Source organism: Cottoperca gobio, chromosome 14, assembly GCF_900634415.1.
Source record: "Cottoperca gobio chromosome 14, fCotGob3.1, whole genome shotgun sequence".
NCBI classification, from domain to species: domain Eukaryota; kingdom Metazoa; phylum Chordata; class Actinopteri; order Perciformes; family Bovichtidae; genus Cottoperca; species Cottoperca gobio.
In genome coordinates this window covers 14337536-14352043 of record NC_041368.1, presented here as the reverse complement: position 1 = coordinate 14352043, position 14508 = coordinate 14337536, and the positions used below count along the sequence as shown (strand labels likewise).

The 14508-nt window shown below is 41.3% G+C and overlaps 1 protein-coding gene across 6 annotated transcripts in view; it reads right to left on the bottom strand.

Annotated features, from left to right (window-relative positions):
• Nucleotides 1-13844, bottom strand: part of arfip2b (ADP-ribosylation factor interacting protein 2b) — a 14431-nt gene extending 587 nt beyond the window's left edge. The window contains exons 1-10 of one of the 6 annotated variants that reach the window (XM_029448138.1): nucleotides 13533-13844; nucleotides 11334-11444; nucleotides 8134-8190; nucleotides 6457-6565; nucleotides 5605-5661; nucleotides 3919-4034; nucleotides 3536-3757; nucleotides 3215-3372; nucleotides 2471-2645; nucleotides 1-2333 (exon numbers count right to left, since the gene is read on the bottom strand). The exon at nucleotides 1-2333 is cut by the window's left edge and continues 587 nt beyond it. In XM_029448138.1, coding sequence (XP_029303998.1) covers nucleotides 2178-2333; nucleotides 2471-2645; nucleotides 3215-3372; nucleotides 3536-3757; nucleotides 3919-4034; nucleotides 5605-5661; nucleotides 6457-6565; nucleotides 8134-8190; nucleotides 11334-11432 — 1149 coding nt within the window. In that variant the 5' untranslated portion in view covers nucleotides 11433-11444; nucleotides 13533-13844 and the 3' untranslated portion in view covers nucleotides 1-2177. Of the gene's footprint in view, nucleotides 2334-2470; nucleotides 2646-3214; nucleotides 3373-3535; nucleotides 3758-3918; nucleotides 4035-4494; nucleotides 5556-5604; nucleotides 5662-6456; nucleotides 6566-8133; nucleotides 8191-11333; nucleotides 11445-13532 lie in introns of those variants that run through there. The other 5 variants (XM_029448139.1, XM_029448141.1, XM_029448140.1 and 2 more) reach the window with 5 other exon arrangements.
• Between the last annotated feature and the right edge of the window lie 664 nt (nucleotides 13845-14508).

The window sequence follows — 14508 nt, the reverse complement described above, 5'->3', positions numbered from 1 at the left end:
TCTTTCATCTAATCTATTATTTTTTTATAATTGTCCTGAAGAGTGCAGCATTAAAAAAGGAAACTCAAATTTTGGATAGGGTTTCAGCCAGTTTCAACATTTAAATCAACAACCGTAAGCATGGCGTTGTGCCAGTCCATGCGAGCTGGCGTGCAGAAGGCCAAGAGTAGAGCATCAGTGCCTTCACACATATCTGCATCTGTACTTTGGATTGCTGCCTGCCATGCAAATACAGAGGAGACAAGATGCTGGAGGACTAACCAATCAACGGATTACAATTCAGCATGGTAAAACATTCGTCACACCACATTATCTTCATTTGACTTCAGAGGTTTGACGCTGGCACCACTTTCGATCAGACATTTTCTGGATCAATTACAGATATGGTCAGCCTGAGGCATGTTTTCATGTTAGTGTGTCATCTGCAAAAACGCCATGAACTTCACACTCATGAATTGAGAATTAAGTTTCAGTGTACACACATGTTGATTCCAACAGATGAACACATACACTGAACATAATAAATACAATGATGCATAAGAATTACATTACATATGTAGTACCATGCTGATATTATGTGGTAATACCATCTCTTAATTGTCAACAATTGATGATTGTTTACTACCGTTATACTAAGACAATGTTTCCATTAAAGGAGATGAAACACATGATGAATAATTAGTGTTATCCCATTCCCAAACTACTCATTTAGAAGGCTTTATGTTGAAATATTAGGATTAGTAATGTTAGACAGCTACAGTAATCTTCAGTGTGAAGAAAGGTAACCATAGACAAATGTTTTTCTGATATGGGGAGACTGAAAGATATGACCCTAGATGCCAATGACATGTCCTTGTTAACTTTACTAAGACGAATAAAACTTAAAAACACATTGCAATGCTTCAATGTGAGAAGAAATGTGTTGAAGTAATTCCTTTTAAACAATTAAATAATGGAGTGAATCCATTCAAGTTTGTTGGATCTTAACTGACACAACCATCCTACATAGTTCAACTGTCCCTCAAAATCTCCTCAGTCCACAGTGAGACTTAAACAACCAATGGAAACATAGCCAGGGTCCAGTAAACATTTCTCTCAATTCTCTTTGGGTAAATAAAATACGATTAGTAAAGACCCCAACCAGTATAACTTTGGGAAGCCGTGGCAGTGTTCCTTAAATGATCGTTGCATATACGAGCTGAAGTCAAAGAACTTTCAGGTTACAATTGAAATCTGCAGCTTTTCTGATAGTGACAGACTAAGCACTGCAGTACTTGCAGTCTAAAGCACCAGCACACATTGCCCCAACAGTATACTGTCCTTCACTCTGAAGCACATGACATACAAGCCGACTAAAACTGAAATAATTACAAAATAAAAAGCTGAACAAAAACTAAAACTAAACACAGCATTGTGTTTTTTTATAAGCTACAAACAATCGTATACTATTTATTTCAAAAAGCAAAACAGTACTTAATTTGAAATGTACATTGATTTGAAATGTCTGGACATTACTTTCCAGTGTACTATACAAATCCCCTGCATGTGTAGTTTGAAATCTTTTTCTGAACTTTGTTCCTGCAGGCCACATGTTCATTTAGTACACTAGCTCATATATAAGGAGGCACACGAGGAGAGTGATAAGGTCTGGAAGAGTTTTGATGTAGTGTTTGGTTACATCTTAGTGTGTATTAATGGGGTTTTTTATCATTCGTTTCCTTTTGTCATCTGTCTCCGTTACCAAGACAGTGTGGGGTTGAAGTTTACCTCAGAGCACTGGGAGCACTTGAGGAGTACAATAATGGCCATGAACATGACTAACACAAGCTCACGCAACCAAATAGTGTTGAATAGGGGAGAGGGAAGGGAGAGATGAGCAGTTCTTCTGGGAACAAAGCACAAAGAGAAGGTTAGAGTGAAAAAAAAACAGGAAGTTGGGAAGAGGCACTAAAAGCCCCCTGACTGTTCATGAAACTGGCCACTTGGTTTTCCTGCTGCGTTTATCCTACTCGTCAATAATACCCTGCAATCCATCTGTCCAATCCTCCCTTATCTGTCCAATCATCCAGCCATACGCTCATCTCATATCTTCATCCTCCCAAGTACTTGTATGCGTTTCCCTCTGTAGTGGTCCTCTGTAAGTTGGGGGTTGGAGGTAGTCGAGAAGGAGGACCCTCTCACTGCTCCTCTAACCAGGAGGGCTTGTCGGCCCCTGGAGGCCTCAACTTTATGTTGAACTGCTTCAGCGTCTGCTCCAGCTGCTGCTGGTTGCCAGCAAAGTACGCAGATATGGCATTATGGAAGAGGAGGAGCTGCTTATGCATCACCTTCACCTGAGAGAGAAACAAGGGAGCTTAGGAAATTGGTTTGCGCATATTATCACAAAGTCAACACATCCGAGTGAAACCTCGGTGACTTTTTCCACTTTGAAGGTTGATGATGATGATGCAGACCTGCCCTGCCCACTAACCTTATTCTCCTCCAGGAACTTGAGTTTAATGATGACGTCAGAGCGGAGGTGTTCATACTTGTCCTTCTGGACTTGGTACAGTTGCTGAGCAGCATCTATGCGGGCCATGGCTACAGCGTCCTTCGGACCCAGACTCAGTTCCTCCAGGTCTGACCGGTAAGCATCAAACTCCAGTCTGTTCACAAAAAAAGAGGGAGAAAATAGAGTTTAAAAAAAAAAAAGGCCCTAAAAACTTTGCTTTTTACCGCAAGTGATCGGATCCTACATGATAGATCACTGTATCTGCGTTTCAGTGCACCAATCGGTAATTAGCAATATTTGGATGACAAATGTGATGACAATTGGTGTGTTGCGTGGCACGTTCTGTTTAATCTGCTCAAACTACAGATGAGACAAAGTTTTAAATGTTAACTTCTAGAATTTAAATATATTTAGACTGAATGGGGATTTAAATGTCACCCGATCTGCCTTGCATTAATAATATACAGTAATTATATTAGTTTGACAAGTTCTATATTCATTAACCTTGAATTACTTTTTTTTAACTGCAATTTCGTCAGTAGATTTGATGCAATATTTCTGTTGTTAAAATACAGGCATTTCATTTAATGGTATTATAACGTGCATCGTGTCAATATCTGCGTTCATGTTTTGTCTATATCTCTTCCCTGATCCTCCTTTAAAAAAGGGTTAACATCTAGTTTCTTAGATGAAATTAATAATGATTGTGCTGCATGTCCTTACCTTGCATTTTCATACATCTTGATTGTCATCAGCGTGTCCTCCATGGTCTTGTTGACCAGTGTGTTGATGCTGGACACAAAGAAGTTAACGGCACCGAGTAGAGTCTCCCCGTTCTTACACAGCAACTTCTGAGTCTCTGCATTGTAGCCAAACTCATCCTGTAAAGACAAACAATGCATTCATGTAAAAACTAGAACCTGAATGGTGTTCAGGCTTTATGTAATGTTGTCTACAGAAACCTATTATTTAACTTTCACGCTGCAGATCAATGTCTTAAGAGATTAGACATAAAAGCTACATGAACAGATTCTGAGGGCTCACCCGCAGCTCTGGAGATTTCTGACTGAGGTCAGCAAAGGTGTCACCCAGCGCATGCTGCGTCTGCACCATGTTGTAGAAGTGGTTGGTCAGCGCTCTGGCCAACCGCAGCACATTCTCATATTTCTTTTTAGTGTCTCTCAGCACCTCAATCTGGGCCTCCAGCTCCAGGTCCACGGTCCGGGAACCCCGCCCGAAACGCTCCGAGATCATTTGCTTTGTACACTGAAACAATGAAGGAAGACACGCGGGGACATTAGTAACACAATGCAGTTCTACAGGGGGGAGGGGTGCCTGATTCCAGAAGATCCTCATGTGCACACCAAAAATAAACATGGTCAAATAACCCTTCATCATGAAGTTCAACGTTACAGAACCTCAGATACCTTGTAAGTGTTGAGACCCCACTTCTTCATCGTTTCTAGTTTTTCCACAGCCACACCGCGGGACGCTTCCTCTGCAGTCATTGACGAGCTGCTGCCGCTGTGGTGCATGTTGGAACCTGAGAAATAAGACCCGAATGTAGAAACACAGGAACAAGGTTGATAACAGAAACACTTTCCGGAAGGCAACAAGAGAACAGACCATAGAGAGAATCCATAACTACTTTAAAAAGTACATTAAAACTGTGCTGCATTCAAGAAAAGACAAAACTGAGGATCGTTTCTATCTTCCAACCCACGTCCATCACCACACTATCCCGTAAGCCACTGTAAAGCATGCATCGGAGTGAGCGAGAGTAAAGGATTGAGTACATAGCAGGAAAATGCAGAGAATTAAACTGGGAGGGAATATTGGACTAAAGGAAAACCACATTAATATTGTAAACATCAAATTCTTTCTAGCTGGAATAAAAGGTGGACATACTGTAGGGATATTTTTGGGTCACTGACATAATGGCAATCTGTGTAATCAATGTAGAGTCCGAAGCATTCAACTTCACCTCTTTCGCTCCCCAGTACCTTGGTATTCATTTGAATGGCTTGCCATGTGGCAGAGGAAAGAACTGCTTGGGGGAACGCTACTTCGTCCGGCCTTCATACGCAGCTCTGTGACAGTGGATGGGTGGTCGGGAATGGATGAAGGAATGTTTCAGGGCGAGGATGAAGTACAGGGTTAGGGTGTGGGAAAGGGATTTAAATAGGGTTTTTTTATTTTATTATTTATTATGGGAATTGTTTTATTTTTAGAATCAGGATTTAAAGTGATAAATTGGATATTTAGGGTTTAAACATGAAGTAATTAGTGAGGAAATGATAACGTAGGAAGAAGATTGTGGGGAGGAGCAGGGAGGAGCAGAAAAGTAAGATGACAAAAGGGAGAAGAGGAGGATGAGGAACATGTAGGAGGGAATGGTGAAAAGGAGGTGGAGGACAAAGATAGACAAGTACAGAGATGAAAAGACAACATTTAGTGCTCGACAATGCAGACAAATGAGTGACGATGAAGACGGGGGCAGTTTGACTTCCAGCAGTACTAAATAGTGTGATAATAAATAAACTGGATAAGCCTTTCATTTCATAATACATGGACAAGTTTAACATGGGAATAACTAAGGTTCTACCCAATAACATCTTACTTTTCACATCAACATCCAAGCTCTTAATACAGATATACGCCGATGTGACGATGGTTTCTGTTTTGCTGAGAAGTTCAGAGATCAGTTTAGAGAGCTATTTTAGGAGAAACAGACCTCTTAATAGATGAGCTTAAAACAGCAAGAGAAACCAACCAGAAAGAAGAATATGTAGGAGAACTGCTGTGATAGATAAAGCCACAATGCGTCCAAGAAGAAGAGGAGCAGGCAGAAAGAGAGTGTACCCTTCTCTCCACTGAAAACATTACATTTTAAAACGCTGGAGTATGAAAAAAAGCGTCTTTCCAGAATGAGAGAGCCATCATGTGATACATTTGTATTGCAGTTAACAGAAAATAGGTCTTGCTTACCAATTCTTAACAAAAGGATGTTATAGAGCGTATTAAACATCCCCAATCCCCTAACAATGATAGTATCACATTTTGGAAAGATGCTCTCCATTATTAATAATAATAATTAGGTCTAAAGGAGCCACCTAATCCTGTAACTGGGATCCTTTTGTTAAACTCTGCATTGTAGCGCACAGCAGGGCCTGAGAGAGAGAGAGAGAGAGATTGGGACAGATGTTCATAAATATTAGTATTAAATAAAGTAGAAAAGAGAGCATTGGACCGATTCATCGTTCAGTATGAAGCTATTTTTGTAACTTGTTCAACAGCACAAACGTAGCCGCTTGTGAGCTAGAGGAACATCACGACGATGAATGGGAGTGCCGGTGTTGGACGAAGGGTGCCGATGGAAGATTTGACTCGATGTGGCTTCAAACAAAATTGCCCGAGATTTAGAAACGCTGACATATTTAATAATGAAGCTTTCGTTCAGGAGTGTTATAGCACAGTTACAGTAAATCTAAGCTGTGGCATATTTTTGAGGCCTGCGTTTTTTTAATTAAATGATCCTTTGTTGTTTTGGACTCAATCCAGTAAACACATTACTATTAGACTAAACACTTAGTCAAACGTGGTTTTTGAAATCAATATGGTTGGTCATTCACTCTGCACCTTGTTTCCTCCCGTATCTGTGCATAGAACAATACAAACGGAGTAATACAGACCACAGAGGCACATTCTCAGATACAGTGGAGGCTGGAGAAGCGAGAGTCGAATCAGCGCAAATTGACCACCAATTAATTACAGCCCGATCTCAGGGGAAGGATGATGGGAGGCCCAGAGACACACTTCACAGCCATTAGACTCATTGAATAGCTATCGAGTCAGAGGCGCAGCACAGAGTCAACAGGAGAAGTCCAAATGGGACAGCGACGGTTTAGCGACTGAAAAGATACCAGATGTGAGCGAGAGAGACAAAGAGTAAAATAGGACTCCACCTTTGATTGAGCTGGTGGGGATGATTCCCTCTGCTGTTCCTCCATAACCCCCAGATACAATGCTGGTCTCATTGAGATTGGGACCCGATACCATCACCTGCTGTAGGTCCTGCAAAGTTTAAAGTGGGGGAATAAAAAGGAAAAAAAGAAAAAGAACGAGAACAAAAAAGGGAAGGATAGAGGGTTTTGGGTGGGGATATGTAGACAGGAGATTATGACTTGAGTGTTAAATCAAGACAATGTAGGTTAAAGGCTTATTCACTAGAGGGGGACAAACACTACTATGTTAGGAAGGTTAGTCAGAACACACAATCATCCGTCTCTTATCTGGAAGCCATAGTATGCTATAGAGCTATAGTGTGTGAAAGACAGAAAACAAACAGCTAAAGTGCCCCGTCAATAATCAACCCACCTAATGACGTGACCTAAGTCTCCTTCCGTGGGAGCAAGCAAGACGACCACAACACCGCAGCTGCGATAGCCCTGCGTTCTAACCCGAGCAGTGACTTCAGTGTTCGATGCAGCAGGACAATGCTCACGCAAACCATTTTCTCCTTCCAAAAATAATCGCAGGTTTCAGTGACGCTCTGGATTGCGAGGGGAGCTGTGTTACGATCCATGGCGTGTGCTTTTTCCTTCATTTAACTCGCGACATTTGTGAGGAATTTATGGGAAAAGGAAAATCTAGCCTGAACAGATTTCTCACTTAGGGAGAGCCATATGCGAGTCTGGGTTCCTACAATAAACAGGCTTGAATTGACTCCTGTCTGTGCCATAGTCAACTACGGACGCTTCACTGAAGCTGTATACTATACATACAGTCTGTGGCAAAGCCCCGTGTCGTCCATCGTAAAATGTAAATGGGAGCACAATGTGTAGGAGACTTCCTGAAACCTTGATCTTAGACTCCAAAGTAAGATTGTGATAAGACCGTTAAGCTCTAGAAGGGCGGGGGGCTGCTTCCTTTTTGTAAGCAAACACATAGAATATATTTGATACTATCAAAAGGAAGTAAAGATACAACTGCCGTGATTTGGGCTGCTGGAGGTTAACCGGGATGCAAAATGTATCTATTATAATATCTCTCTGCTTCAGGGCCTTGTGTGTTTGTAGTCATGATCAGCTCTCTTCACTCGCAAGAGCACAACTACATTTCTCATTATGACTGAAACAAGAGCAGCTAAATCAGATCAATATTACAGCAGCATGATGACAGGATGGTTATTAGTATGACGGCTTGTTTCTTCTGTCAGCCAACACCCGCTTAAATTAAGGAATCACATTCACACGTCACCAAAGTGCTCACACAATCTAGCCTATAGTAGCTCAACACAAACGCCATGATTTGGAATAATAAAATGGAAACAGATTGTGTTGAGATCAAAGTGTTAGCTGTCAGCTATTTTGTTAATACTACTCAACTTTAGGGATATCTCTCTAAACATGTTAAGTATGAGAGGCTCCTTCTACGTAGAGTTAGTGGGAGTGAAGCTAACAGGCAGCACGACTCAAGCTGCACAGTGGTTTGCCATACAAATTAAATATATGACATTTTGTGATATAAAACCAACGTAGTTTAATGCTGCATAAAGTCAAACCACTGAGCAGTACTACACACCAACATAAAACACACACACACACACACACACACAACACAAACACACACGGCCTGCTCACCCTGGTGCCTCTGGAGCTCCCTACCTTCTCATCTAAGCTCCACTGCAGTTTTGCAGCCTGCACAGAGATGGAGGAGGGGGGGGGGGGGGAGGGGGAATCGACAGACACAACAACAAAAACAACAACAAAAAGAAACAAATAGAAAAAGAAAGGAGACAAAAAGAAAAATCCATGACTGAAATCATGAAACGAGAAAGAACGATGTAAAATAAATCGCTTGGAAGTCATCATAATGTCCACAGACGGCAGGGATGTAGGATGGAGAGCAGTGATATCACAGCAGCTCAGGTCAGGAGTCATCATTTAAGACAGTTAAAGTTTTAAGGGGATCATCTAGTCAGCTGGGCGGACAATGTTTTGCGCTCACCGCTTTCCATCTATAAAATGTGTTACCACAGCTCTGCCATGATGATATTCCATCACTGTCTGGACAAAGGAAATACTGATCCTAACACAACACTGCACCAATGAAGATGTTTATTTATAAAGACATTTACAGACATTAAAAAGGCACTAAGACACAGACACTAAATGTAATGGCCAAACTCCAGGTAGCACACTAGATAGCTAGAAAGGTTATGTCTCTACTCTCGCGATGAATTTGCGTCATGTCAGGAGTGTAATGTAACCGTTCAGCCGAATGGCCTTCATTATACTGCAGCAACAGTGTCTTCTGTAGCACAATCTGCATCATTTAACCTCTTGCATAAATGGATATTTTACCCACACACTGAACCGACAACCAAAAAGCATGTTCAAAACAAGGACAAAACCTGTTTAACTACATTTAGTCTGTGTATGTCTTCTTTTAGAGATCTGCCTCCTGCTGTGGCGTCTGTTCAATGTGGGAGCTGACGAGACACTGATCCCTCCCCGCACACTTTGTTGACATAGTGCCTGTTCCCCGAGATGAAGAGAGCTGCAGAACCTTTAGGTAAACTGGATCACATATGTTGTCAGGGAGGTGAGGCGTTTTGTTGGCTTGTGAAAAACGTCTCGACTGTTTATGTACAAGTGTTGTCCCAGAACAGAACGCTATGGCACGTCAGACAGACGCTGGGTAGCCGAGGCTCCACTTTAAAATGCCACAAACCACCGGTTTCTAAAATTAGAAAACGAGCGGCTTAGCAATTCTAACAATATAAAAACACACCTATCTAGATATTGTGCACAACAGCATATGCATCTCAAAATGTGCATTGTCTGAGTAGACACCACTGTGATACATCTGATGCGTTTGCCAGGATGCTGCTGGCAGTCAATCCCATCTCTGTCACTGTCAAGTTGCCAGTCACCGTCCTCGTTCTGACAAAAGCGCAATTCTACGCCATCTGAAACCAGTCTTCTGCTCTTCCTTAACCTGCCAATCTTCCCTTCTATGTGCATGAACGACGCAGACGGCTGCAGCTTTACACCGAGTGCTGTACAGCAGATATCAATCTGCTTTCCGAGGGCTTTCACCCGAGGACAAAGCAGAGCCCGTTTCAGATTAATTGCAGAGTTGCTATGACAACTGGTTAATATCCGGCACTAAACAGCGCAGCGAAACACTTCCCATACATGAACACAGTGCACTGGGGAGGCCGCACCACATGGTTGAATACTGGCTTCACCGTGCGAGCTTGGGGAGAAGGTAAGCTTTTCTTTTACTGCTCAAGTCGAGTCGCACGCAGTTTGTTGAGCAAACATCAGGAACCTCCAGGATCTTCCGTCTGTTTGTCCAACAGGGTGTGCCTTGGGACGCAGGAAACTTAACCGGTTCCACCTTACGTACTCTACAACGCCACCGTGACATACTCCCGACACTCACGATGGAAACAAGCGGTTGGTGCTCTACCTCAGAGCGTAGTGTCGCTTGCTTTCATACGACGCCCGCACAAGTGCTTATCTTGTTTTGTAAATCAACAGTCCCCACCTCGAGAGCAACGGATACGTCTGAGAGTTTAGCATTTCAGTTCAACGCCTAGTAAATGAGATGCGTCTGCAACCCTGAACACAAAGCGACATGTTAATGAGGAACAACTGGTTCCCAAAGACACAGCTGGTCTCCAACACCTGATTTCCCCAGTAGGATCTATTTTCAGGTGTAGCTAAGCAACACAAGGGACATCAGTTCAAATCGTAGTTAAACCCAGGCAGAGAACGATGTTTAAGTTGACAAAAAGAGACGAACACAGCTTCTAAATGATCGTCCTGCTCTGAGCAGGTGGAAACGGGTACATTAAGGCCAACAATAGGAGTAGTCCTAACGTGCACCGCACATATTATCACAGGGTAGTGTGAGTGGTAACAGAAGATCGTGATAGCTGAGAACAATACCCATAACCACAATGTCAACGTCGAACAACTGAAGGCAGGCACTCATTTGTCCGTCACACTGCGATAACCCAAGTGTAGTACCACGTAATGACATCCGGCTGCTCTGATGTAAAGGACATAACCCTCAGGGAAAGTACTGCATCATCATCAAGTTCAGGCATTTCTTAAACTAAGGGAAACTTTGCCTGACGGAAGTATTGAAAGTCAATGAGAACGTTTACATGCACAGTAACTTTCCACTATTATTCTCAATATTCAGAATAAATCAATTCAATAAAATGTAAACGGGAATATTAGCGGAATATTCTTTGTATTGGGATATTTATTTTAATCATGTAAACAGTTTAGTAGGAATGTTGTATTTTTCAAAAAATAAGGGCAACATTTTGGAATATTTTGAGCATGTAAACATAGTCACTGTGATCTCGTTATGAAGTACAACCTAACAAACACAAGCAAACACTTTGACTAAAACTGACAATAAACAACCACATTTGATAGCTAAAAAGGAAAATATATTAAAATCATATCAGCACTGCTGTAAAATCACCACTAAGTTATGAAACAGCTGTAAAGGCCCAACAATGGTGGAGCAGTATGAGAACCTTTCTTTTAGCCTATATAATTAAAAAGAATATATTACTAACATTTTAATGACAAGGAAAACAAGCAACTCTGTATACTCTCTTCTGTTTCCTGCCGTTTAGTTTTGAATATGCAAAGTATCTTCTGTCAGCTTGGGATGGAAGTAGGTAAACACTGACAGATGCAAGATGGTTTCCTCGTGTGACAACTATAAATAGGTAAACAACAACTACACAGGATGGTCTCAAAACGGTACACGCAGTAGGCTGTCAACTGATACAGCAGCTGTGACCCACCTGTTCAAGGCTGTCATCTTCTGGTAGTGTCCCTGTGTCACCGTTACTGTTGATAGGAATCTCCATTGTGGCAGCTTTACTCATAATGCTGTCTGTCATAATGCACTGTGTCTGTGTGAGAAAAAAAGGAGAGAGGGAGAGCGATGACGTGTGGATACAACAAAATACTGCATCTTAATACAGTCAAAAACACAATTGGTAAAACAGCGAGGCCTAAATGCAGCTTGGAAGTGGAGAGCCCGGAGAAGTTGGTCAAAAATGCCAAATCATTAAGCAGATGGGAATATAATTGCCACAAATAAGCGACGAGGTGGTTTTCAAAGAGCAAGGCTACCGCATGGCATGAACACACACGCACACCTATGAAAGCCCCCGCGATCATGCGCCGCCACTACAATGAGCGGTCTTGTTGAAGTGGCCTCTGCACTCTACAGCTCATTACAGGGCCGGGTGTTAGCAGCAATCCACTCCCTCAAAACCCCAGACTTAAAAAAAAAAGAAAAAAGGAGAGGTTGTTAAATGTTAACGTCAACAAAGTCTAGTCAATCTTATTTGACCTGCGACACAAACTCACACATTCAAGATGCAATCATTCAAATACAGTATGCATAATAATGTTAGAATAGAAAAATGCTGGACAAGCACTAATATAGCTTCTATTTGTTTGGCTTGGACAGGTATTATGAATTAACAGCTTAATGAGTCTGTGTGTGTGTGTGTGTGTGTGTGTGTGTGTGTGTGTGTGTGTATGTGTGTATGTGTGTGTGTGTGACAAGACCAGAGATGATGCTGTAAAATTAGGGCCAATTTGAAGGCCTGCAGACATGGAAGACGCCGAACATGGTTTTCACATGGCAGTGGAGGGCGACAGTAAAACATCACACCTGGATAAACCTGAGCACGAACAGTCGATCTCCGCTTCCCATTCTGAATATTATGTTCTTAATTGGTAGTTAAATGCTGATAACAGATAATCATTAACCATGACTACGGTTTATTATGCTTTTAAACCTTGGCTGTGTATTCTCATTCACACGCATTTTCATTATTTTAAACGCCACTAAAAAAACAAAACATAACTATATACTTGAACAATATGGCAGGTTGATGGCAGTTAGATATCTCGCTGGCACCAATGTGGTTTGAAGAGAAGTAGACCTTGTTAACATTTGCTCTGACCTCACCTAAATTGGCTTTTGAGCCATGCCCAGTCTATTTCCTGAGGAATGACACATCTCTGTTGACATAAGCTGTGCTCGTTTTGCCCAACAATACTCAACACTCCTCTAAGACATGCACACGTGTCAGAGCTTAGGGGTCAAAAGAAATCATCTCCTACATATTAATTATTACTATAAAAGTCAAACTGCCTTAACTGATAGTGCAATATGCCAGATTCTCCACTTGCAGTAAGAGACACTCAGCTTGGATTTTTATCAGAGACTAAAAGGTCTTCATAGACTGAGCAACCAACCAACTACTGCTTTGCATAACAGCCACATCTAAAATAAGCTCTGATCTAGCTACAGTATGAGGCGTGCTTCAATACGTGCCTCAATCCACTGTATGTTGTCTCTCAGTCAAGTCACTTAAACCACGCTGAATCAATGTGAAACGGCAACTGGGTGAGCTAGACATTATCTTTAAATGTTAATCATTAACAGTCTATTATAAGGAATAGGCATCTTCCAAAATAACTTCACTAAAGTGTGCTACGACAGAGACAGTGTTCTTTATTATTTATCATTAAGCTTTTAATCATCAAGCTTATATAGTGACAAACTGTAACGTTTGATTTGAAATCAATTGCACAGTTCAAAAAAAAGCTGGGAGCCATGACAGGTGCACCAGCACAGGTGTACTCTCTCCAGCAGGTAACGCTGGCTGCAGGCCTCCCCGGTGGGTTCAATCTGCCCAACACAGTAACAAAACAGATTATAATCGCTATTTGTTGAGAACGTGCATTATATTGAAGCAGGTTTACCGGCTGGAAATAAATATGCTTTCTAGAAGAAGAAGAAGAAAAAAAGGCCTGCTTCTAGTTCACACATGCAGCTGTTAAAGAGGAAGCTGGTTTAATACAACCCAGTAAGTTCACTGTGCAAAGATGGCTGGTTAACAATGGAAAACATGTCAAATCCCAAACACAGACAAAATGCAATATCGTCGTTTTTTTGTTTGTTTAACGGTTTGACTTACGGTGTGCTTGGTCCCGTCGTAAAAACAGAGCTTTTCGGGAAGCTAGCGAGCAAGCTAATAACAGGCTAACAGCAGTGCATCCCAGTTCATGCGCGGCTTAGAGGAGACTGATGTGTCTTATGTCAGTCCAAGGAAAACACTGCCCGTGGGAAACAATGCAATACTCTTGTTTAAGAATATTTCGATGACATAGCCAGGTAAAGCCTTGTTTTGACTGCGTTTGTCTTCTGACTCTTCGTAAATAATCCTCTATCTTTTTTTTTTTAATGAAACCAAGAGGAACGCTTTACGGAACTGACGACACGGTGGAATTCATTTTGCAGAAGCGCTCCAATCCAAAGAGCGTCTATTGGCGAGAAGATGGCTCACTCGTTACAAAGGCAAAAAATACCCGGTGTGCTAAGAAGCCACACAGCTTGTAACGTCATTTTTAGTTTTATTATACATTTATACATGTATTTATATTATATATATATATTTATTTATAGTACAGCTCAGTTGCCTGTCTATAAAAAAACGTGAACATGTTGTCATCATTAAACTGGAAACACAGTATTCCCTGTTACAATTAATTTCCACACAACTCAGTGTGCGCCCTTCAGTAGTTTCAACTTGAGTTCAATGTTCAATTAGTTAGTTTAGTTTGGTTAGTTAGTTAATTGTTTTCCGGTCATTCATTCAAAATATAACAAATTGACCATACAAAAGTGGTTAAAATAATACTAAATCATTAAATGAAAAATAAAACAAAATCAAATGTAATATTCTCTGACCTGAGCCTGAGCTTACCCTTAATACTTACCAAAATAGTACCCTCTATATACCCAAAATCAACTATAGGCATACACATATTAGTACATTCTTTTAATTCCATGTTACAACAATTTCATAAATTGACCCCTTTAACTGTCACACATTTATTTTTTTTATTTGTCCATACCCTCTTTTTTTCAAGCATACTAATTCCCCTGCTCTC